This window comes from Myotis lucifugus, unplaced genomic scaffold, assembly GCF_000147115.1.
Source record: "Myotis lucifugus unplaced genomic scaffold, Myoluc2.0 scaffold_195, whole genome shotgun sequence".
Classification (NCBI taxonomy): domain Eukaryota; kingdom Metazoa; phylum Chordata; class Mammalia; order Chiroptera; family Vespertilionidae; genus Myotis; species Myotis lucifugus.
In genome coordinates, this window is record NW_005871243.1 from 854,575 (window position 1) to 880,252 (window position 25,678).

A 25,678-nucleotide genomic window follows, 5' to 3' on the forward strand; every position below is an offset into this window, starting at 1 on the left:
TAATTTTAAAACTGTTGCTATGTTACATTTAGTATGCTAGTTCACGTCCATTTTATGTCAAGTTGTTGGGTTGTGCTAATATGCATGGTGTTTTGTGGGGAGTGGAGCTTTGAGTCATTGGATATATTAATGCTACTTCCTTTTAAAGTTCATATAATATTTTTAATCATGTTCCTATAATATTGAAATGAAAGAATGGAGAGCTTAAAGAGAAGACAGTATCAGTATTAGCCCTCTTTTTTTAAAAAAATATTTTTATAGATTTCATAGAGGAAGGTTGAGGGAGAAAGATAGAAATATCAATGATGAGAGAGAATTATTGATTGGCTGCCACCTGCACGCCCCACAACCTGGGTGTGTGCCCTGACCAGAAATCGAACTGTGACCTCATGGTTCATAGGTTGATGCTCAACCACTGAGCCACGCTGACTGGGCAGCCTTCTTCTTTTTAAATGTTTCATTTATGGAATTTCTCAATGTATAGGCACACTTGTAGCAATATGTCTGTTTTGTGAAGCTAAGTAGATCCAGCTGGTGTGTAAGCCTCTTTAGTATTGTTGCTGATACTGGGCTCCATACACTTCAGAAATGGCCAAATTCACAAACAGATAATAAAATATCCCAGGTCTTGTTTGCATGTGATTTATTTCTCTTTTTCAAATTACACACTTTCTCCTTTATCCCTTATCACTCTTATTTTTTATATCATTATAATTTAGATTTTCCCTTTAAAAGGAAGAAAAAGGTTGAGATTGGACACTATCACCTAGTTATTATCATTAGTAAACGCTTGTTTCTATGCATATAGATCAACAAAGACAGCAATAACATTTGTTTGCTTGCTTATTGGATTATATATATTGGAAGGTCTTAATGTAATAAGCCAAGACCAGAAGCAGGGACCATAATTAATCCTGGTATTTTTTAAAGTAGCAGAGCAGCAGAAAGTCTAAGAATTGCTTTTGCAAAATAAAACATTTTTAGCTGATTATAAAATAATATAGGCCATGAACGAAAATTTAGAAACTATTCAGAAAGTAAGAATGTTTTCATTGTTCATAATCCAGTGATTAAATACAAACCACTTTGAAATTGTCGAATTTGTTTCCTATCTTTCTAAACTAATCGTTTTTGTTAATTTGTTGTTCTGAAAAACTATATGTTTATTATAATAATCAGAAGTATATCAAAGGTTAGCCGTAAAAGTTACCCATTATCTTACCATCCAGAGACAATCACTGCTACCAGTGTTGTTATTATTATATATTATAGTTTCAACAAACCTGGTCATGGTACATCTTTTACAAATTGCTTTTCTATGTTAGTAAAGTATTGAATATCATTTTATAAAGTTGCATATTACATATGGAGATATTTTAAGTTACTTAATCAATCCACCATGGATTTCCACTGTTTTGCTGCCGTGATCAATGGAACTGTGTATTAATTCATCACTGTTTCCTATGATTTCAGTCTTAGAAATAGAATCACTGTGTCAAGGAGGGTTGACACTTTCAAGCCTCTTAATGCCCATGGCCAGTGAGCCTGAGCAGTGGTACCAATTTAAGAGGAGGTGTCTTACTGACCCTTGTGGCCTTTGAATATTCTGCTTCATTTTGTTGTTGCTCATGAATAGCCTTATATTTGAGGAGGGTCAAGGTGTATCCTATGCTAGTTTCATGTCTCTGTTTATACACACAGTACACAATCAAAATAGAGAAGAATAAAATGAACTTTTCAAAGGTGTAGAGAATTGAGAACATCCTTTTGAAAGATGCTAATAGAAGAAGCACTGGCTATATTGGATTGATACGGTATAGACTCAATGAGATCAAAATGGTATAAAATGACAAAATAGTAGTGGAGATTATGAAATACTTAAAAAAGAATGGCTGGGCTTTGTTTTTTAAAGAAAAAAAATCAGTTGTAAATATTTTAATTGAAAAATTTAAAGCATTAAGGGAAACTTAGATTCCTCTAATATGTTTGGCTTTAAGTCTTTTTGATAGATGTCTTGCACCACCAAAATCTTTATCCTGTTGTGTGCAGCAACCTTTCTTTATTAAGATATTTATGCATACTGCCCTAACCGGTTTGGCTTAGTGGATAGAGCATCAGCCTGAGGACTCAAGGGTCCCAGGTTCGATTCTGGTCAAGGGCATGTACCTTGGTTGCGGGCACATCCCCAGTGGGGAGTGTGCAGGAGGCAGCTGATCGATGTTTCTCTCTCATCGATGTTTCTGATTTTCTATCTCTCTCCTTTCCTCTCTGTAAAAAATCAATAAAATATATTTTTAAAAAGATATTTATGCATATTGATGACCATCTTTCAATTATTCAGTAAGAAATTCAAAGTCTTTGTACACCTCCATATGTCACAGAATTGAATTCTTCATTTGTGTGTAGAGGGAGGGAGAAGACAGGAAAAAAAGTAATAAATTTGGAAAAAAGGTAATAAATTTGGCCTCAAGAAACTGGCAGTGAGAGCAAACCATTGAAAATACTTCTAGAACAAAAAGATTTTAAAAATCATTATAAGAACTGCTCATCTATTTTAAGCTCAAAGAGAAGAACTCTAACTGTAATTGGAATTAATTGACTAGAAGAATTAATTGATTGATTGACTTACATAGTATTTCACTCAGCCATACTTCTTTTCAATTCATGAGCTGTCTAATAAGGAACAATGAGGAGTTAATTCTATTTTTTTTGTTACTCCTCATTCGAGGATATTTTTCCATTGATCTTTTGAGAGAGTGGAAGGGAGGGGAGAGATAAAGAGAGAAACATCGATGGATATGAGAGAGACACATCGATTGGTTGCCTCCTACACGTGACCAGATTAGGGCTAGGGATCAAGCCTGCAATCCAGGTACGTGCCCTTGCCTGGGATGAACCCAGGACCCTTCAGTCCACAGGCGGGCACTCTAACCACTGAGCAAACCCAGCTAGGGCGAGTTAATTCTAATTTTTGAAAGGTTTGGTTGGGGATGCAAGTGCTATCCACCATGCATGAACAAGGAATTTCACAAGTGGATGCATGCTATGAATTGTGGGAAAACCTTGTTTTACATTTAAAGGGAAGAGTTTTTTTCATCAAGAAAAAATATTAAATTAATATTTTCTGCTTTTTGATGATGATACAGAGAAAGCTAGAAATAATAACTCATGGACTAAAATCCACTAGAAAAAAGAAATTTAAGCACCTGTAACACATGCCCATGAGATAAGTAGTAAATTCTAGTTATCAATATCTTCATAAAGACCATGACATTTTGCATCCTTGAGGAGTTTTTCTTAGCATTACATCCTTATATTGATACATTCAAAGTAATTTATTCCCATTTTTTAAAAAAGGTACATATATTATTTTGGTTTCGTTCACTTTATGGCTAAGAAATAATATTGCTCTGATGTTAAATTAGTGATAAAAAGGATTTTTGAAAGGTATAATATAATGGTACATTATCAGTAATTTCTAGTTTAATCACATGCAATACTTCAGCTATGTATTATAGTTTTCATGAGTTTCATCTGCAAATTGCTCTTTAGCTTTTAGAGTCATGGATCGTTCTCTATAAAACCGACCTGGAAAAATCTTACTAGGTTTATTTTATTTCCTTTACGCATACTTCAGATGGCTACTTCATAATCTCTGAAAATATTTTTGGAAAATCATGAAGTGGATTAATAGTTTTGGATGTTGGGTTCTAATGTTGAAAAAATGTAAACAAGCCATTTGAAAAGCAGTTATGGAAAATGTGCTTTGCATAATTTATATCAGAGTAAGAACTATTCTTGCTCTATTACATTGTTGATTAGAACAAACTCCTTTGACTACCCTTTAATTGTGTGATGGAGCATTTTACCTAACTATGTACTGCTGTGAAAAACAAATAAATCAGCCTTACAAAGAAACGCAGATGAAATTTCAAAAATAGTGTTTGAATAGCTCTCTCCTAGATATGACACTCTAAACCAGCGGTTCTCAACCTGTGGGTCGCGACCCCTTTGGCGGTCGAACAACCCTTTCACAGGGGTCGCCTAAGACCATCCTGCATATCAGATATTTACATTGCAATTCATAACAGTAGCAACATTACAGTTATGAAGTAGCAACGAAAATAATTTTATGGTTGGGTCACAACATGGGAACTGTATTTAAAGGGCCAGAAGGTTGAGAACCACTGCTGAGGAATTCCAAAACTAGAAAAGCTAAGATTATTATTTCCACCTCTCTTCCAAAGATACCCTCAAATTTTTAAAAACTTAATAACATGATTATTTTAGGTCCCCTTAAAGTGAAACATGGTTATGATTTTTAATGATCTTCTTATAACTATCTTAAAAAGATCTTATAATGATCTTATAAAGATCTTCTTATAATGATCTTCTTATAATTTGAACTTATGCTCCTGCTAACCAGACTCTCTTCTGTTTTGTTTTATAGTTTTACAATGTATGACTGCATAGCTTATTCAGGGACCCGTTGATCTTTTCCTTTAGTTGCATTGATTTATATACAGCTGGACTAAATTTTTATTCATGCATACATCTATTCATTTAGTTATTTAACCAAATGCCTCCCATATGCCAGGCACAGTTCTAGGCACTAAGGATTAAGTATGTAAAAAAGAAGATTTAGCCCTGGCCAGGTAGTTCAGTTGGTTAGAGCATTGTCACATTTGCTCATCCAGATTGTTAGTTATGTTTCACTACATTGTAATTATGGTGGAAAACGTTTACATTGATCTTTAAGATGATGTGATGCAGGGTTTTTGCTTTCATTGTGAGGTTGAAGGCCCCTGGCCGACTGTGTGCGGCATTATCAGAGAGGGACTGCATCACAGCTCTGCAAGGATGTGAATAGACCAACGCCTGCGGCTCAGTGGACAAGTCTATAAACTTGGAGCCAAAATGTCACTGAGGGATGGTTTATTTATCTGTAAAAGAGGCAAAACATACTTGCTCCTCATACATCAAAGTTGTATTGCAAGGGTTGAAAAAGAATGTAAAATTTTGCAAACATTATACAAAGTTCTAGAAGCTATAACTGGTATTATTCCAGTTTTCTGTTAGTATCTGTTCACCACTATTAGTATAATTTATGTATATGCATTTAAGAAAAGGATGAGTCCCACCAACATTTGCATTATACACTTCAATGAACTCATTGTTTTCTAAGTGCTATTGACTTATTTTTGGATCTATAAGGAAACAGTGGCATGCCCTTAATCACTGGTCACCCATATTAAACAACAGATACTTTGAAGTGGCTTCCTAATGACTGAAGGTATAATGAACCCAGTAGGGATAGAAAACCCACTGAGCTTCGGAAGTAATCCATCAGATATGACAGGGACACTTTAATGAGAGTCATAAATAACAACTATTTCTAAGCCCAGGACAAATATTCCAGCACTTCCTCTGGGGAGGAACCCAAGCCCAAGTCATTCGTTGAGAAGTGCAGTGACGATTGTGGGAAATTAACAAGGAAGTGGAGCGCTTTCCTGTAATAATACAAAATGATTAAGAGGACCGAAAAAAAAATCAATTGACTGATCAATAAGGTTTAACTGCTTGGAGCATTTTCCCCTGGCTAATCAGTCATTAAGCTGTTTAAACTAAATATTTCCAGTTTCTCCAATTACTGAACGGATTTACAAGACTTGGTCAAGGATGTCAGAGCCTCCTGGAGCCAGATTCTAGAACAGTTATCAGTGGAGAAAGAAGGCAATGATTTATAAATGATCCTCTCTCAGTTCAGATTTAAAAAAATCTTTAACAGGAGGATATGCTGGGAATTGTCTCTCCTAGTTTCCGAACGTTGATGAATTAATGTGTTACTCCCAAGTTCTAAACATGTAAATTTGTTCTAGAATGTGGGTGAGGACTTGATTTAATTCAAAAGTAATGGCGATCCACATCACTCTAGGGACATCTACACACTTCATATGTGCAGGCCTTTACAATAGTTTTTCAACTTCAGCCATGGTGAGCAGCGTGCAGCAAACAAGACTCCGAATTCAAACCAACCAAAGGGATTCTAACAACACCTGTGAAGGGACATATCATTACCTACCTGTATATTGCCAGAGATTCTAGTATCAAAACTGCGTGTTAACTTTTTCTTTTAAAGTTGAATGCCACTGTGGGGGAAAAAAAAGAACACTAAGAAATAACTTTAAACAGGAGGCAAAACTTTTTTATTGATATGTTTTACTTTGCTGGCAGACCAGAGCAAAGGTTTTGTGAACATTTAAAAGATGAAAAAGGTGAAGAATCCCAGAAGCGGTTTATCTTGAAGCGAGATAACTCTAGTATTGATAAAGAAGACAATCAGGTTGGTTCTCAAGTTTGAGAGTGGCTGACGTTGTTTTTCAAGGTGGGCTGACTGATGTTCTTGTCGTCCCTCTGTGGCCCCTTTCACCCTCTCCTTAGCCCCCCCCACCCCCCCACCCCCCACCTCTGATACTACCGTCCTCTCTCCAACCTCCTTGCCCGCCTTGCCTCCCCCTTTGGCATTCAATGGGGAGCCAGAAACCCACGTCCTGGTTGCTTTAGCCATGGCTCTGTGTTGGGCTGCATGGGTGGTGCTTGGCGCAGTTCCTGCTGCATGTGTTGGGGGTTGGGATGCCACAGGCTCCAAGCTGTTGGGAAAAGCTCTGTCAGTCGCGTGTGCAGATGTCTGTGTAACTATGGCAGTCCTTCCACTCCCTACAGCTTTGTCCTTCAGTTGTGCACAAATTGAGCTGGATTATCAAAATGGACCGCTGATCACCCGGTGTAGCCGTAAAGAACAAACCTTGTTATGGTGAGGACAGGTGGATTTTGCAACTACCCTACAATCAGTCTTCACAGCAAAGAACCAAGTTCATGTTTTAGTCCCCCAACCCTCCTCCTGCCCATGTTTTATTGTCTGTGTAAATTGTCTGCTTGTTTGGCATGAACTGTAGCACAACTCTTTCTCTCTCTGTGTGTGTATGTCGCTTGTGATAAAACATTGTGTTGTTGTAGGTAGCCTGACTCATGGTACCTGGATAAGGGTGGAGATGTTTTACTAAATCTCTTCTCCAGATGGTGTGGGATCCAGAGCTATTTAGGGAGAACACCAAGTAAAATGGCAAAAGAAAACAAGTTTCACATGCAAAAAAGAACAGTAGAAAGTCATGTAAATGCCATTACACTTTGTGTCTCTGACAACCAGAATAGATTTTTTTGAAAATGACTTTGCTTTAAAACCCTTAAGGGCAAGATAATAAGCATCTCTTAATTACTCTCGGTGAGTCACTGGAAGGCAGTATGTGCATCTCCGATGCACTTTAAAAAAAAAAAGAAAGAAAGAAAGAAAGAAAGAAAGCTGTTCATCATTTGTATCTCATTTCCTCCCACCACCACCGACACCACCACCCACCTCCGAGCTCCCCCGTGGCTCGAGTTGACTCTGAAACATGTGCCTGCGTCGTGTACCGAGTGGGGATTCGTTGAATGGATGGATGAACGTGGCTAGGGCAGAGCATTTGGTGAGGAATGGCAAGACGAAGATGGGAGGGTAGGTGAGATGCAAATTGTGGTTCAGATGAAGAAGAGCAGTCCTTATGCTGGGTTCTTTGAATGGTACCTTAGATGTCTTGATATTGACCCCGATCAACAATCACATTTCAAATTTAATTCCTGCTTCCTATGCCAGATGCAATTCCCAGAATCAGTCATCGAGTGAATAAAAAAATAAAATAGGATCTAGAGAAATAGTGCCCACATCTTCCTTCCCACCCATTATTTCTTGACTCCCTGGCTGGGTTTCTCCAGTCCCCAAGTGTCCAAAGCCATTTCTTCCCTGAGCTACCTTGATTTAGCCATCACTTCCATTTTTACCGACACTCTGCCTTCTTCTGAGAAGTCAAAACCACACAGGTTGGCAAAGGAGACAGAGCCCATCACTGGTGAACTGTCACATAGCTGAGCTGGCTGAACACCTGAGGCACATCCAGGGACTTCCGTTTCAGAAACACCTGTGCTACTTGCATCCAGCAAGGAGGCAACCAGCGAACATGCCCTGGCATTGCTTGTCATGCGCACACGGCACACATGCCCCGCCCCCCCCCCCACAGCTTCCTCAGGGACCAGAAGGAGTGAGACTTTTCATGCTCCATTTGTTTAAGTGAACATTTGTTATCCTCCGCTGACAGTTGCTAAACCGCAGACTTCTAACAACTCGACTTGGATAACCCTCCTGATTTCTTTTTTCTGTTCAGCAAAACAGAATGCATCCATTTAGAGATGACAGACGAAGTAAATCAATTGAAGAGAGAGAAGAGGAGTATCAGAGAGTGAGGGACAGAATATTTGCACACGATGTGAGTAGTTGTTTTAATTGCCTCTTTAGTGCGGTCCTTCCATCGGCAGTAAGGCAGCCTCATTCCCCAGACAGCGAGCTGGCAGGGACGAAGGAAGCTGGAGCCAGGGAACACATCGAACTGCAGCAAACTCCAGGTGTTTCTGGAAGAGGCCCGGGTTCAGGGAAGTGATGGAAAAGGAGCCAGGGGTTCACGTGTGTTCCTAGGATGTGACCGGTGTGGGAACTGCGGTATAATTTTGGTCAGTTCAATAGGCCTTGAGTACAGAGACAGGGTGCCAGGTTTGAAGAGATGCCTTCACGCCAATATTGGCCAGGAGATAGATATCACCTTGCTGTCTTTTTCATAGTAACACTGTGCAGTAGAATTAAAAGAAAGCGGAGTATGCTGATCACACGCACGCACAGAACTTTCTTTTTTCTGTCTTTCTTTTTTCTGCATTCTTAGTAAGCACGGGCCTTTTATTATAGCAAAGTTAAATAGTGATACTCATTCCCCCCTCAATTTCAGATCAAACTAGTTTTGTAAACAGTTCAAGGGAATGATGACAAAACAACCTCTTTTGTTCAAATTTCCACAAATAAGATGTGGTGGGGATTTTTTAAACCCTGTGTTACTCACTCTGGTCAAAATAAAATGCAATTAAATTAGGTAAAAATTAGTAGGTACCAAAAAAAAGGACTGGATTTAAATGTAAGAAAATGAGAAGAGCAAGCAATTGCCAAAGCCATTCCATCCCATCACATCATCTGGCAGCCTCCTATCATGTTGGGTCTGCTGTCTGCAGAAGTAGAGGTGTGGGCTCCGTTGTGTAGACTGGGCCAACACCTCCGGATCCACTGAGTCAGGTGGGGCATCTAACCCCCTGTTGCCATTTGCTCCTGGAGGCTCTTGCAAGGCCAGCCTAGTGACCTAGGCTTCTGTGCACAGCCTGAAAGAGGCTTGCTGTCCTCAGTGGGTTCTAGCCCAAGTCAGTTCCGGGACCTCCAGCCGGTGCTGGGTCCTTTAACAGGAAGCTGCAGAGGAAGCAACACTAGCTGTCCATTCCCTTCACCTTTATTCAGGTTTCTGGCATCTCTCCCAGGTCCCCTCTGCCTTTCTTGGATATCTCACAATCAAATTGTGATGAGTGAATACTCTGGCTTGGAACTCTAGAATGAGGAGAGTGGAAGAGACAGAGATGGAGGTAGCCATAGCTGGATGATGTTTGGGTACAATACTAGAAGATTCTGTACATGAGTGGACTAGATTGTTATTATGGTCAGAGTTATGGATGGTGCAGCCTGACACCTGGAAGGCCTTCAGTTGTGTTTGCTGGGTACCAGAATGAAGTAATGAGAGGATCTGTGCTAGTCCTGCTAGTGTAAGGAGGCCTCCTGTGGCCTGGAGGTGGCATGCTCTTGTCTGGTGACCTTCATGGAGAGACACTTTTCTGAAAGCCAGTTCATATTCTCTCTCTCTCTCTCTCTCTCTCTCTCTCTCTCTCTCTCTCTCACACACACACACACACACACACACACACATTTTCCCTCTTTACACTTCTATTCAAAAGTAAATACTAATTCAAAAGCAAATACAAATCACCCAGACAATTTACAAGCAACACTATGCTTGTTTTCTCCCCAAAGTTGTGCCCCATTGCCAGACACTCAAGAGCCAGGTGACAGAAAAGAGCATCGCTGATGCCTGCCTGTCCTTCGCATCTAGGAAGAGGTCATTACGGGGTCAAAGGGTCAGCATGACTTCCCTACGACCCTATTAAGCAGATTAACTGTAAAGGACCTGAGTCCCTGGTTAAAGATTGGAGGCAAGTGTTGCTGTTGAACCATTTGTACACCATAAAGCATCTATAGACAAAAGCGGTGGACCTTTTTTAATTAAATTCAAAATATCGTGGCAGTTACCTGGTTAAGGCCTCTATGGCCACATGCTGCATTGACATTAAAAGAAAATAACAGCAGACTTACCTGTGAGAGAGCTTCAATGCCAAGCTATTGCCGTAGCCAACCCATTCCATGCAATCATTCGACATCCTCCTTTAGAGGCCATGGCTTCTTCTCTCAGAGAGTAGCGGTGTGAGCTCCTCTGATGGGCGTTCTGGTGGCCAGCATGTCTGGCTTTCCTAAGTCAGCCTTGTTTCTGACACTGCTCTTCACCTGATCTCTTAGGGCAGAGGTTTTTCAATTGGCATCTTGCACTCAGAGTAGGTTCATAGACTGCTTTAGAGATTAAAGTCCCAGAAATCATCTGCAAAATGCTATGTTCATGAGCAGATGTGCGTTTTTCTAAGGAAAAGGTCTCTAGTGTTTATTTGATTCTTATAACTTTCATCATCCTGTAAAGGCTAAGGGCCACTCTTCCTCCCCCATCTGATAGCTCTACGGAGACAATGCAGTCATACCACCGACGTTCCCTGGGTTAGCTTTTTATTGCTGCACAAAAAATATTCCCCACATTTTTCAGCTTAAAACAAAACAATAATTCTTATCTCAGGGTTTCCATGGTGTCAGGAGTCTGGAAGTGGTTTAGCTGAGTGATTCTGGCTCAAGGCTCAAGGTCTTTCACGAGGTCAAGGTCAAGCTGTCAGCTGGGCTGCAGTCATCTGCAGGCTCGGTGAGTGGGTAGGTGCTTCCAGACTCACTCACGTGCTGGAAGGCTTCAGTTCCTTGCAGGTTACAGGCTGGAGATCTCAATGTTTATGATGCGGGCCTCTCCATAGGCTGTTGAGTGTCTGTGAGACATGGCAACTAGCTTCCCCCAATGCAGGTGACCCAAGAGAAAAGAGATGGCCTGAAATGGAAGACACAGTCTTTTATAACCTAATCCTGGAAGTGACATGCCTCCCCTTCTGTTGTATTCTGTTGAACCCATACTCCGGCCCTGGTCCCAGGAGAGAGATATACTACACAAGGTAGTGAATACCAAGAGTGGGGATCATTAGGGGTTACCCTGCATTAACAGGATATTACTGTTCCTCCTCTGTTAACACAAACTCAAGGACATAACAGTGATATGAACTGTCTTGAATATATAGGTGTCCCCCAAAAACATATACATACTTTGAATAATTATTCATTCTAATGGGTTAAATCTGAAAAGAAAGAAACATCAATTGAGCTATTAGCTGTTAAGTGTGTATACATTTTGGGGGGACACCCTACATATAGTAACAAATCCTCCTATCACTTATACAAAGACAGGACACTTTAAGTAACCCTTCATCTCTGCAATTCCAGGTTCCCAAAGGATCATTGCTGCTGCCCAGACTGTTGAGGTCCACGGATAATAATTAAACTCTATGAAATCAATTATAAAACAAATGCAAAGAACCCAGCATAAGGAAACTAAGTCATAGACATCTAATCTCTTTCTTAGCTGGTCTTTAATATAGTGCTCTCATAATTTAAAAACAGCTAATAAAGCCAGTTTTCCTTGCTAATTATTAAGTAGTGGAGTCATTCCAACAAGTTGATCTATTTATATACTTAAGAGCCTTTTTTTCTCCTACTTGAAGTCGCAATGGAGAATTCTAGAGAAACATTTCCTGGTATTTGCACGTCAGCAAAATTCAAATAGATTTTAAAATTTGATGCATTCTTGATAGTTTACAGATGAAATGTATTGTGATGTCTAAGGTGTGTGTGTATCATGTGTGTGTGTGTGTATCTTGTGTGTGTGTGTGTGTGTGTGCTTTTTGTACATAGGTGCACCATCAGAATATCCAGGTTACTCTGGGATTTTCTAGAAAACGATTTTCAAATGCAGCTTGAGAGCTTTGGCACCTTGAGGCAAATGTATTCATTATTTGAGAACTCAATTGTTGTAAATCAGAACACAGAACAATTTAGTTCTCAAATAATAATACATAAGTGTATTTTGGTAGTCAGACATGTTTGAAGTATAACTTGTATTTCCTTCAGCTGGCTTCTTGATGAATCCTGTGCAATGCTGCTAGTTTGGGGAAGGTTCATTTGAGAAAGCAATATATTTGAAAAAGACATGTTTTGTCTGGAGAGTGATTTCTGAAGGATATTGATGTGTAAACAGGGCCTCGGGGCGGAGCGCATCCTGGCTTGCGTTCATGTTCTGGGATTCCTCCTCTGCCAGGATTGATAAGGGCACATGGTGCCACCTGGATTGGGGGTGGGATGTGGGAGAGAAATCTGCAACCCATTAGGCAAAATCATTTTCTCCTTAAAAAAAAATGAGCCCTTTATATCTGAGAGTGCGTGACAGCTTCGAATGCTGCATTAATCCCTGTGACAATTTTACCTTTCCCTGCTATTAAAATGTGCAAGTTATTAATACTACTTATTTTTGAAAGTTTATATGCATCAGCTTCTGAATCACGGCCCATAGCCATTTCTGCCTTATTTATGAAAATGTGGTGGAGGGATGATGAGATGATTTTTATAACCTTTCCACAAAAATCAGAAAAAGTACTCTTGGGATATGTTTTAAGGAAAGGTATTTTATTAACTTGTAGGTGCTTTATTATTTTTTTTTAATTCAAAGAGTTCAGGCTGCTTAACTTTTCCCAAAATGCCATTAGAATCAGGCATGTGAAGAGGTCAGAATGTCTTTGATCAACTCCTTCAAAGTAGTGGTAGAGTTTCAGTAATTTCGAAACCCAGCCAGAACATTGTAAATGCAACTGACCTCTTCCCAGCCAGAGCTGAGCTGTAGTAAAGAACGGAATTCATAATGTATCTCGGAGACAATCTCACTTTCTTTCCCTTCCCATGACTTGACTCAAGCCAGTAGCAAAACCAAACTAAAGGACATAAAGACAGCAAGATAGTTCCTGGACTGTAAACACGCCTTCATAGGAATAATGTCAGTGGCACACCATTTGTATTTGTTTCCCTTTATAAAATCCAAATTAAAAACAACAACAAAACCCCAGATATTTTCTGACAAGGTTTTTTGGAAATTGACTAAAGTTTTTGCCTTTTGTTAAATAAGGTTTGGGCACACTTGACTTTGAGGAGTGGTTCTAAAGATGCCCTCACCTGGGTGCTCAGGCCACTGAGGAAACATTACGCCCAAAGCTAGCCCTTTGGTTTTAGTGGAAGGATATGATTTCCCAGTAAAAAGTACCGAGAAACCAATATCCTGCTCGCTGCTCTGACTAGTGGTTACATTAATGGCATCTTCGAATTCAAGCTTTTGATATTGAAAGGTCACTATTATTTTTTAGTTTTATTCTCTCTTAAAATGGACCTGTTAAACCTCAATTTATTCCTTTAGCAGGTCACTTATCCATCATTTAGAAAATGGACACTGAAGTATGGTGGATATGTTTGTGTTTAGAAACTCAACCGTTTGAAAATGGTTTTCTGTTAATTCCTAAACACAGTCACTATATTATAGGACCAGTGCACCAGCTTCTGTTTGGACTTCTCTTTTTCTGTTGCTGAAATTTAATTTGATCTGCCTTTCCCTCTCATGTAATGATCATGGAATTTTATTTTCCCTCCGTTGTGTATAAACACGAGAAGCTAAGCCGAAAGTCATTTGGTTTTCTGTGTGAAAAACTAAGAAATCTTCCATGGAGGGTGACATTTTTTTTTAATTAGCTTCATTTCATTTTCATTTGTCTTCTGCTCCCCCCTCCCCCTTAAGATTGATTGATGGCATCTCTTCCATTGTAAGAGCCTTGCTGTCAATCTGTTTATATCGTGAGAGTGTATCGTTGCCTGGTGATAACTGTAGGATCGTGGCTTTGCGGTCTCCCCTCCTGGGTGGATCGTGCCAAGCGTGCACGCTCTGCCCTGATTTGAACCTGTCATCCATCGGGGCTCTTGGAGGCTGCATCTCCCCAGCCCCAGAGGAGCCCGCTAGCTCGGGATCCCAGGGTCCCAGGTTTCTCCGGCAGGCAGTTCAGTCCACGTCTCTCTTCTGACCTTGACGCTGAACGGGCTCAATCTATATGAAACCTGGAGGTGCTCTGATGGAAAAGTACTGTGTGCTGCATGAGAATGGTTTCCGCTCTGACTCTAACCTATTTTTTTTCTTTTTTATTTCCTTTTTTTTCTAAAAATGGTACATATGTCTTCTTAAAAATTTTCCCCTTGGAGGGGGAAATTAGTTTTTAAATCAGGCAAGGATTTGGGATCCCTTCAGCATATCCAGAACCTCTGATACAATCCTTTCTTTATTTTTCAGTCAGTTTGCTCCCAGGAAAGCCTTTTTGTGGAAAACAGGTAAAATGGAATTTGCTTTTTCGTGTCTTTAGAGGAACAAAGTGTGTCATGTGTGTCCTGTATATTCATAGAGATATACATTGCATATATAAGCGTGTGCTTAAATATATGTATCAACAAATACATATATCTATGCGTACACACCTATATATGTACACATATATGTTACTTAGCATGTCTAAACATTATTTCATGGAGAAAAAAATATTCTCTCAGTTACCTCCAAACATGAGTTTAAATGTTTTCGCTATTTAAAGTCTCAATTTCTGGTCTTCCAACAGTTGTAATTGCTACTGTTTCCGCCAGGCATGGAAAAGTATAAATATTGAGACCATAGAGGAACTTGCAGTTTCATTGGCTTATTAACGAGGCTGCTAAAAGCACTTGTATATTTGATATTAATAACTACTTCTTTGCTCCATTATTATATATAGCTCTATAAATAATAATTAGAACACTATTTTTTTATGTTTCTCATTCTAAATAACCTACCAGTCTTTATGAAAGGCCTAGTTTGGATTTAGCAGTACACTTGGCTTGGGAGTAAGTAGGAGGAGGTGGTTGCTATGAAATGAACATTTATAAGTACTATTAATATAAACACTTATATAAAATCTTGAGCAGAAGAGCATAAATTTTTCAAATTTAGCTTATACCTTTTTAAAATAGTTTTAAACTGACATAAGTATTAAAATGCTCCATTAATTTAATTGCAGATTTTTAAGGGGAATTAAGAATTCCACATCTGCTGTTATTAATGGGTAACTTGGAATGGAAATATGGTTATTTTAAAAGTGGCAGTTGCTTTTATTTTAAAAGTAGTGGTTAATTTTATTTCAGGTGTCAGCTCAATAGGTGGCCCCTATAAAATTGACTAAAATGCAGTCTGTTTGATTAAATTCCAAGACTTAAAGAAAGTTTGAACTGGGCATTAGAAATGATTAGGGTGGGAGGGAATGCCATCATTTATATTAGCAATTAGAAATCTTCAAGTAACTAAGTCCCTCAATTGAATAATCTTATTTTGGAAGAAAAGATGAACTTAGAAAACAAGTCTACATGAGCATTCAAAAACAACTTTAATATTCATGCAGATTCAGACTGGTATTTCTTATTTACAGTACAGTTAAGAATCGACAAGCATTAACATCTTAGGGATAGTTCTGAATAATTCCAAAATTTTCTATCCTTACCAAAATGAAGTGAGCATTTATAATTTAGTTTAGTGGGAAATCTTATTCCCTAGCCTTCTAACCAATCATTCTCTCCTACTTTATTCTATATTTTATTCATTTATTTGTGTTTTGTACAAACATACTGCTAATACACTGTGTCCCTTTTATTCAAATTAGATTGTATTCATCAATACAATAATTGGTGACATACATACATTGCATATATGAATAAGTCTTGATGTTCCCATAAAGCAAAAATTTAATGGAATGGATTCCTTACAAAAATAAATATATCTCTTATGGAATGTTAATATTTCACTATGCTCAAGAAATAAGGAATAACTTAAATATTACTCAAGAAAAATAGTCACAACTAATATATTTAATTAAATATCTGTTACATCTATATCAATTACTTTTCTTCTCCTCTTCTATTTCCTCACCTCTTCCCTTTCCCTTACTAACATCAGTGTTTGAATCCTAGGTTAGGGAAAAACCATGCTGACATTAATTTATTATGGCTAAATTAAATGTCATACAAATAAAACAGTATATGGGATTGATTTGCAAGACAGGTATGTTATACTAGAGTACACTTCCATTTATTACCTTCAGGTTTTATATCATAAAAATCATGTTTTTCATTTCCAGTAGGCTCTTGGAAGACAGTAACATATGCAATGAGACGTATAAGAAAAGACAGCTCTTTCGGTTGGTATGGTTTACTTTTCTAAAACTGTGTTTTCAGATTATGTGGCAGAATCAATGTTAAATATAAGTGTATTAGTGTAAACTATCTCCGTTCATGAAATGAAATATGTTCAGTTATCTCTTTGTAAAGCTTTTTACAGAGCTAGTGTGGAAGCCATATTGGATAATGTGAGATCCAGGACTGGGAGACCATTACTTTGATACAATCCTTTAGCGGTCTTCCTTTGATTTTCTGGTTGTTTTTATTTTCTCAAGGGCTAACTTTAGAAGCACACTGATTTAACATTCCCAAATCAACTTCAGTGAATTACAGAGTTAAAATTTCTCTGACAGGTTGCAATTGTGTATACATTCCCAACACTGGAAACAAATCATTGATAACTCTATTTGAGTTCTTGATTTTTAGCTATTACTATCCATCATGCTATTTCAAACAGTATTTTTTTCAAGAACAGATTTTATTTCTAAAGAAAAATAAGAGATTGCTTCCAATTATAATGAACTACTAAAGTCAAGATCTTTTGTGGGCTATGGGTAATTTTATATATATATATATATATATATATATATATAATATTAAATTATATTATATAATATAATTATAATTTTGTAACTATAATATAAATTATATATTTTAAGTTGTGAGCTAGGTTAGAAGCTCCATTAAAACAGAGGGATCATACCTATACAGTGGGGCCTTGACTTAGGAGTGTCCCAACTAACGAGTTTTTTTATATACCAGCTGTCTCTCGGCCGATTTTTTGCATTGAGTTGATAGAGTAATTTGAGTTAACGAGCTCCTAAACGAGCTCGGTCTCGGAACGAATTAAACTCATAAGTCAAGGCCCCACTGTATCACTACTCTATTAAATGTGCCTCTAGCATTCATTATGAAACTAAGGATATACACAGTCCTCTTTATACACTTAATACCTAATACATATATTAATATGTTAGTTCTTTTGTGAATATTAGGATTCATCTCTGTTGTAGGACAGGCAAAAGAAAAAAAGAAAACTTTACTAGGGATCCTGCCCACAATCCCGAGCATGTGCCCTGACTGGGGCTTGAACCCGTGACCTTTTGATGCACCGGACAACTCTCAACTAAGTGAACCTCGCCTGCCAGGGCTTAAATTCTCTCTTTTAACACGCGCAGATCTTGATTTAGGATGATGACTTGTGCTGGTGGAGAAGTAGAAGAACTTAAGAAAATCTTAGGCTGCCTTATTAGCCAGGCGATATAGCACAAGTCTAGAGGAACTACACGATGTTCTAGAAACAGCTATGCCAGAGGGAAGGGGGTAAACTACAGCACCCTAGCTTGCACCCAGGAATAGTGGTGGACACCTCCTTTGCAGAGAAAGGGCCACCCACCCTGGCATTTAGGGGAAGTCTGGATTCCTCCCAGGGAGGTGCAGCGTTAACGGGGAGAGGGGCCACTGAAGCAGAATTAGTTATGATCACCCCCACATGGAGAACTTCCTTCTGACGCACCCTGTCTGCTGAGGTAAGAACCAACTCAAATGTTTCTGATAAACATTCCAAATTAGCTACACCTGAGATTACTGTCACACCCTTGGTACATTTACAGTTGCTAAATACTATTTAGGCAGGCTTGGTCAAAGATGGGTATAAGTAACCAGAATCCAACGGGAAAAGAATGACGTTGAATTTGGAGATGGAGAGGGAGACAATCAGGGATGGAAAATTTCCTCTTTCTAGCAGAAAAGGGTACTTTTCCTCCAGGCTACCTCCGCTGGCTTTCTTAAATTTCAAAGGACTTTAAGAACTAAAGTCACCTGGCCATTGGTGAGTGTTTGAGACTTCCTGCTCGCAACCTTGTCTTTTTTAAGATGGTCCTTATTTCTAAATCCGGTTCTAAGGCCCTGAGAACAGAGAGCATGTTTGTAAGGAAATATTAACAAAGGACAGCAGGGCACGAAGTGGGTTTTGTTTTGTGAGTTTTCTGTTCCACTTCCTCCCCTCACTTTACAAAGTTCCTATCACAGATGAGCTACGTCATTTTTATTATCTTTGGGTCCATTTACCTCCTTCCATTTTCATGAAATAAAAGAAAAAGCTTAGTAAGTAAAATTGAAGTAAAACCTAAAATTTTCTCTGTATCTTCTGTACAATTTGGCGCATATTTCAATCAGATATGCATACCTCTAGCTTCTCAAAGTCCATTATTATCTTTAGAAGAATATTGATCAGCAAAGCTATTGATCCCGTCTGTGAGATTTGGATCAAGCTGGAGTATGTCACATCACAGTCCTATGAAAAGAGGGGTGATATCTACTGCCTGCGATGTATGTCCCCATTTACTTATAATCCATGGGAATCTAAGAATATTTTAATGATCCATTATTTCCAACCGCAGAAAAGGCTTTGAAAATATGAAGTTACTCTTTAAGCAGATTGGAAACCAATGAAAATGCAAATTTCACCCACTTTCTCTAGAAAAGACATGCCGTTTGGTACACTGCTTACAGATTCTCTGGAGTCTTGAAAATTCACTTGTGGCTATTGGCCCGCTTCCAACACATTCGCTTTTTTTTCTATTTGAATTTTGAACAAATGTGTTATTCCACCTCTGGAGCTTTGGTTGTTTGTCTGTTATTTCCATGGGTCCCCCTGGAATGTCTTTCCTTGTTATTCACACCGGTTTTTCCATGTGAAAAGGATTAAGAGGCTCTTTCCTCTGCCTGTGAAGGGTGAATCACTGGGAAACATTCTCACCATCAGCCAACCGGGAGTTCCTGTGATTTCTGGACTGCCCCTCAAAGCTTTCATGAATTCAGACACGTCGCTCATGACGTTAGAAAACACATGAATACATGGCCCTTCTGGAGCTGTGTGCACTTCCCAGAGTCCAGTTACTTAATGCCAAAGGGAGAGACAAAACTCTTCCTTGGCTGGCGTTGCTTTGAGGGTCATTCAAGATCCCAGGTGTTTCCAAGCATTGATTCCTTGTTGACGTGGGTCCGGAGACTTCATCCTCCCTCCCCTCCACAACAGAAGTCTCCAATTATGTTCTCCGCCATGTTTTTCTAGTTGCTTCTCCTTCACCGGCAGAGGGATCGTGCGGCATTTCAGTTGGGTGTTTTTCTGTTTGTGACACGTTATGTGTGATGCGTGACCCGTCTGCCATCCGTGAGGCACGTGTGGCCCTGCTGGGGAGGGCGGACGGGGAGGGTCTCGTGTAGACGACTCTTTGGAGAAAGGTCCCACTCTGTGCCCACGACTGCGCCTAGGATGTAACACTGTCCCCGTGCCTTTCTCTGACGGCCCTGCTCCAGGGGCAACCGAGATGGCTCGGGGAGAACGTCGGGGAGTCGGCAGAGCAGCTCGGAGAACGAACTCAAGTGGTGCGACCACCAAAGGGCCTGGAGCAGCACGGACTCCGAAAGCTCCAACCGCAATCTCAAGCCCGCCATGACCAAGACGGCGAGTTTTGGGGGCATCACGGTGCTGACCAGGGGGGACAGCACGTCCAGTACCAGGAGTACCGGGAAGCTGTCCAAAGCAGGTAGTTAGCCCTGGAGGGGTTTAAGTCCCGTGGTGTTTTCTGAAGTCCACCCGAGCCCTAAAGGTGCCCTTCCCTCTGGCTCTGAGTCAACTAATGATGATGACATGAATCTGGGATAGATTGAGGTCAGAAGGTGCAGTTTAAATCCCAGTACTGCCTCTGGCTAGCTGGGTGTGAAAGTCCAATTATTAACCTCTCTAATCTCTAGTTTCCTCATCTATAACATGTAGGTTATAATGGAATATGACTCGAACCCCCCTCAATAGACTGTTTTAACTTCCATTTCAATGATTGCCCTAAAAACGGTTACCAAGGCACGTGCTCAGGGCAACTGTTCTGTGAAGGTTGGCTTTTTAAAAATCTAATATTATGAGTTATTCCATAAAGCTACATTATAGCAATTTTGGTATTAGTAGTTTCCATTCCTGTTTTGGTATGATGTTAGTATGATCCTGGGCAAGCTAGTTACCCCATGTGAGCCTCAGATTTCTCATCTGAGAAATGGGAATAATAATAGCACCAATATTTCAGAGTAATTGTTAAAACCAAGAGTTAATATACTCAAAGCAATCCCTGGCAGGTTGTTAGGCCTCAGTAAGCACCAGTTCCTGTTTATTTTGCTTATTGCCATGCAATGTTTCCATCCTTGCTTTGCCGATAAGGAGAGTGGTCCTCAAAGGTTTAGAGTTTCCACGGAGCCAGGTCCATGCAGCTGGGTTTTATTGTTTTTGTTTTTGTTTTTGTTTTTTGGTGATGTTTTTTTCTTCTTCTAAGTGAATAGTGATCTTTTGAGTCTGGTAGTTCAAGTTTGGGAGTTCTTAATGATGAGAGATCTCGAACCATTAACTTGAAACAAATTTAAACTGATGGAAGCATCAACACCATGGGCTTCACGAGTCTGCAAAACACCCCACATGGTCTTCCATTTTTAACTCTTCTTTTCCCCAAGAATCTCTCACCATCGTTTACAAATTACTTTCAAATATTTATGATTTAAAAAACTTCATAAGCCCTAACCGGTTTGGCTCAGTGGATAGAGCGTCAGCCTGCGGACTGAAGAGTCCCAGGTTCGATTCCAGTCAAGGGCATGTACCTTGGTTGCGGGCACATCCCCAGTAGGGGGTGTGCAGGAGGCAGCTGATCGATGTTTCTCTCTCATCGATGTTTCTAACTCTTCCTTTCCCTTCCTCTCTATAAAAAAATCAATAATATATATATTTATTTTAAAAAAACCTCATAAAATCCCAGGAAGGTAACAGATGACCCTTCAGTAGCACTCCATGAACTTAAGTTTTTATTTGTATTTATTTATTACTTTTATTGAATTTACTGGCGTGACATTGGTGAGTAAAATTGTATAGGTTTCAGGTGTACAATTCTATAACACATCACCTGTATATTGTATTGGTGTTCATCACCCCAAGTCAGGTCTCCTTCCATCACCATTTTAGTTTAGTATGTACTGTCATTGGTTTGGTTTGGGTTTTACTTCAGAAGTGGGGAGGCCCTGACTCTCAGCTAGGGTGGGGGTGAGTCCTGGGATTCCCTAGCAGGCCCTGGGTCTCAGGGTGCACGGGGGGTGCATTCAGGGCCTGGGGTCGCAGGTGAGTGGCAGGCCAGAGACAAGAGGAGAATGGTGAATGGGCAACACCAGCCAGAGGTTAGACATGGGCTGCCCTAGGCTGTGAGTACTTTCCCAACCAAGCATCACACTCACTCTAGGGGGTGTTCTATGAAATCCAGGCTCATTATGCTAATCGTTTAACATAATTATGTTGTTGACAAATGCCTCCTGAGAAATTATCTCGTGTTTTCCTACATCGGCAGAAAATTAATAGCATTTAGTCATAGTCACTCCTTTAAATGTACATATCTTGCTTCTTGGAACGATTCAGGTGAGCTCACCCTGCCTTCTGTCCTTTTTATTCACCAATTGGAGAATTCTTGATTTCTAACTCTAATTAATGGCTCTTGGTATATCCCACTATTGCAGCAACTGAAGTCAAGAAAATCCACTGTGGTGCACTTAAGCACTTGTAAACTAAGAAAGGTTTAATAGTTTTACATCTTCTTAAAAGGCAGAAACCAAGTACCTTAAATGGCGCACTTGAAAATTCCAGTACACCTGAAGAGCTCTTACGATTTTTAAATTAATCGGCATTCTCCATGCACCAACCCCCAATCCCTTCCAAAGCAAAGGTTTTTGGAAACATTTAAAACACCTCAAGAATGCTCAAATGCCATGTTCTCTGAAGAATGGTCAGAAATTGTAAGGGCTTCAGACATTTTCTCATCTAAGTGTCTCCATTTGAAAGCTTGTCAAGGTGCAGGAATGGAAAGCCAAAAAAAAGTAAAATAATAATAATAAAGGCATCAAGATAGGCTGTCAAAACAAACTCACAGTTTCCCTAGCGGGTTTTTATGAAGCAAAGCTGTCAGTTCTACTGTCGTGAAACTTCAGAGCAGCACACGTTTCCAATTTTTGACCTCATTGTGCACAGTGGGCTTGCAAACAGTCCGTCTACCTCTCAGAAACCATGCCAGGTGCTCTTCTCTAATCGGTTGCAGCTTTGTATAGATAATAATAGGACGTTTTCCAAGTGGGAAACACGTTTTCCTACATTTCGGAGAAAGCATAGTACTGAAGTCTGAACATACAAGCACAGTCTCTGGGGCCTGGGCTGCCTTTTCCCTGTTGCATCCCCCACAGGGAGCACGTGGCCACCTAACAGATGTCCAGCACACACCCTTGTGGGTGGATGACATCACTACGTCATTACATCCTCCTTGTGGTGAGAATTTGAATGGTGCTTGTGCTGCAACCTCAGCAGTTTCCTGGCAGTGGTGATGTGGTTGAAGAATAGGAGTATGACCCCTGTTTCTCTCCATTATTTCTCTATCATCCCTCCCTCTTGACCTCCACAGTAGGGGTTCTCACCTTTAGCTGCATCAGTATCATGTGAAGGATTTCTTGAGCACAGATTGCTTGTTCAGAAACCATGCCTGGAGAACAACTGTTCTAAAAAATAGATAGCCTTCTGTTTTGTTTTAATTATTGTACATGGCCTGGCATTTTGTTTTCTGGATGCAAGGCCATTCTAGTTGCCCCCTTCCTAGTCTACACCCTAGAGTATTTTTTAAAATTCTTTATTGTTGAAAGTTAGAGTATTTTTGAAGCCAATGCAAGACACTTCCTCTTGCTGCCACTCCTCTTCTGCATGTTTATTTTCATCATTACACTAATGCATCCTAGATATTTTCTTCTGCCCTGTAATACTGAATTCTGACCCCTGGATCTGGAAACATTTTCTTGAATTCAGAAAAAGAACACTTACGTTTCAGGGTCCTTAAAAAAAGAAAAATTGCATCAGATGAGTTAAACAGGCAAGGAAGACTTTATCTCATAATTATTGCAATAGGAGTTAAGACTATAACAACAGGGGAGGGAGATTAAACTCCACCCTGCTGAAACAAAGGGCTGGAAAGCATTAGTGAGCTGGTGGGAAGTGCTAGATGATGTTAGAGAGGTGATTGGTCAATGTGATTGCACCATCTGTGTTTGCTACTTGGTGTTTATCAAAGTCAGGTTCTTACCCTCCCACAGAAGCTGACAGGCAAGGGCACTATTCTTCTTGATCTCATTTCAAAGGGATGGCTCCCAAGTCCTCCCTAGCTCACACCTCAAATCAGAGTTCTGACATGCCTCATTGGCTCCAGCTCTTTCTCACAGTGTATCCCCTCCGCTCAGACATAGGCATGATCATTTTTATATGACCTTACATGTTGGGGGTCAGAAGTTTTATTGTATGATTACTGTTGTTGAGTCTCTACTAGTGTCAAACTTGGACTGCAACATAAGATCATACATGGCAAGTCCTCAAACTCTACAGTTTGCACTGGGGCTGTGATTTCTGGGTCATAATATCAGTGAGGTGGTCTCAGAATTACTCCTAGCATTTTCCAAATTCTGTGTAGATCCTTTATTTCCCCTCTCATGTTATTCAGAACTACATTAGTATTTTTAAACTGGTTAGTTGGAGCATCCTGAATTAATCTGAAACTTTATTAATATTAAGAACCAAGTCATGGAAAAAGAGAAAATTCCCAACTGAGAACATCTGTGGTAGTCCATGGTATCCTCATATGCATGCTTTTAGGAGGCAGTTAGGTCCTGGTTAAATCTTTATTAGTCCGCCAAGAACAAATCCTAGCTCTGTCATTTCCTAGCTCTGTGAGTCCACTTGAGTTACCTAACTTCTCTATGCTTCAATTTCCCTATCCATATAGGCAGTCATAGTACTTATTATTAGGGTTTATCCAGGTGCTCACACATACTGAATTCTCAAGAAAAGTCACTATCCTCCTCCTCAAAAACCAGCCCTCTCCACTGGCCCCTCTTCCCTGCAGCGGCCTGCTGCATTCCTATCCCTTATTTTCAAAGAATCCCAGTTTAGTTTAAGGGTACATTTTAGAATCTTGAGAACCAGGTGAATATATGTGTTGTATATGTTAACCTTTAATGCCATAGAAGAATGCATTTTTTTATGTCCCAAGTCAATAGTGTTTGCTAATAATTTAAAAATGTTATTGTATGGCATTCTTGCAATCTATGGTAGCATCCAAATCACTTATTGGCTTAAATTCACAGATATTTAAATTTTGCTTGGTGTGTTTTCTCTTGGAAGCCCTGGTTAATAATCTGGTTGATGCCCAGAACAGTCATGGTCAAGGTCCCCACAGCTACTTGACTCTGGTTGCAGTGAAGGGCCCTGTTGCCTAATGGGACGGATGTAGCAACTGTTTCTTTGTCCCAGAGAAAGGAGAGGGAGATAATTATGGCTAAATTCCACCTTGGGAGCTTCTGCACACTGACCTAGTCACCTACAGGTGAGAAAGCCACAGCCCACACGCACGCCCAATGACTTAACTGTTCTGTGTCACTTAAAGAATGCTTCATGACACCGAAACCGGTTTGGCTCAGTGGATAGAGCGTCAGCCTGTGGACTGAAAGGTCCCAGGTTCGATTCCGGTCAAGGGCATGTACCTGGGTTGCGGGCACATCCCCAGTAGGAGATGTGCAGGAGGCAGCTGATCGATGTTTCTCTCTCATCGATGTTTCTAGCTTTCTATCTCTCTCCCTTCCTCTCTGTAAAAAATCAATAAAATATATTTTTAAAAAAAAAGAATGCTTCATGATTGTCATGAAGACCAAACCCTCCTTGGTCCACCTGTTGGCTATATTAATAAGACTTCTGCAAACATGTGAACTACAGTGCAGAGCTTAAGCACTCCCAATAGGAATGATCCACTTCTTCTACTCACATCTGGGGGGAAAGATTATTTCCAGCTCTGTGCCTTCACATTTTAACTTTGCGGATGTTGAAGCACCAGTATTTAAGAACCATCTGTATGATTAGCATATCACAGGACTCCTCCTTAAACTGGTCTCTTAAAGCTCTATTTCAGTCATTTTAGTCTCATAACTCCAGTAAGACGTTCCCATGGCTTTAATTACTCGGGGTGATGGGAGTTTTCAGGCACTGAGTTCAGAGCTTTAGGGTACCATTTACCAGTCAATCACCCTAAGGGCATGTACGAAGGCTCAGAGAGTGTTCATTCTTAATCTCGTTTTTTAAGGAAATTGACACATCTGAAAACTGTGTAGCAGATATCTCAATAAAATATGAGCCCAAAATGT

At 39.8% G+C, this 25,678-nt stretch overlaps 1 protein-coding gene across 1 annotated transcript in view; it reads left to right on the plus strand.

Annotated features, from left to right (window-relative positions):
• Nucleotides 1-25,678, plus strand: part of ARPP21 (cAMP regulated phosphoprotein 21) — a 102,842-nt gene that overhangs the window by 17,333 nt on the left and 59,831 nt on the right. The window contains exons 10-14 of the mRNA XM_006097077.3: nucleotides 6,235-6,343; nucleotides 8,256-8,357; nucleotides 14,526-14,563; nucleotides 16,390-16,449; nucleotides 19,751-19,980. Coding sequence (XP_006097139.1) covers nucleotides 6,235-6,343; nucleotides 8,256-8,357; nucleotides 14,526-14,563; nucleotides 16,390-16,449; nucleotides 19,751-19,980 — 539 coding nt within the window. The remainder of the gene's footprint in view (nucleotides 1-6,234; nucleotides 6,344-8,255; nucleotides 8,358-14,525; nucleotides 14,564-16,389; nucleotides 16,450-19,750; nucleotides 19,981-25,678) is intronic.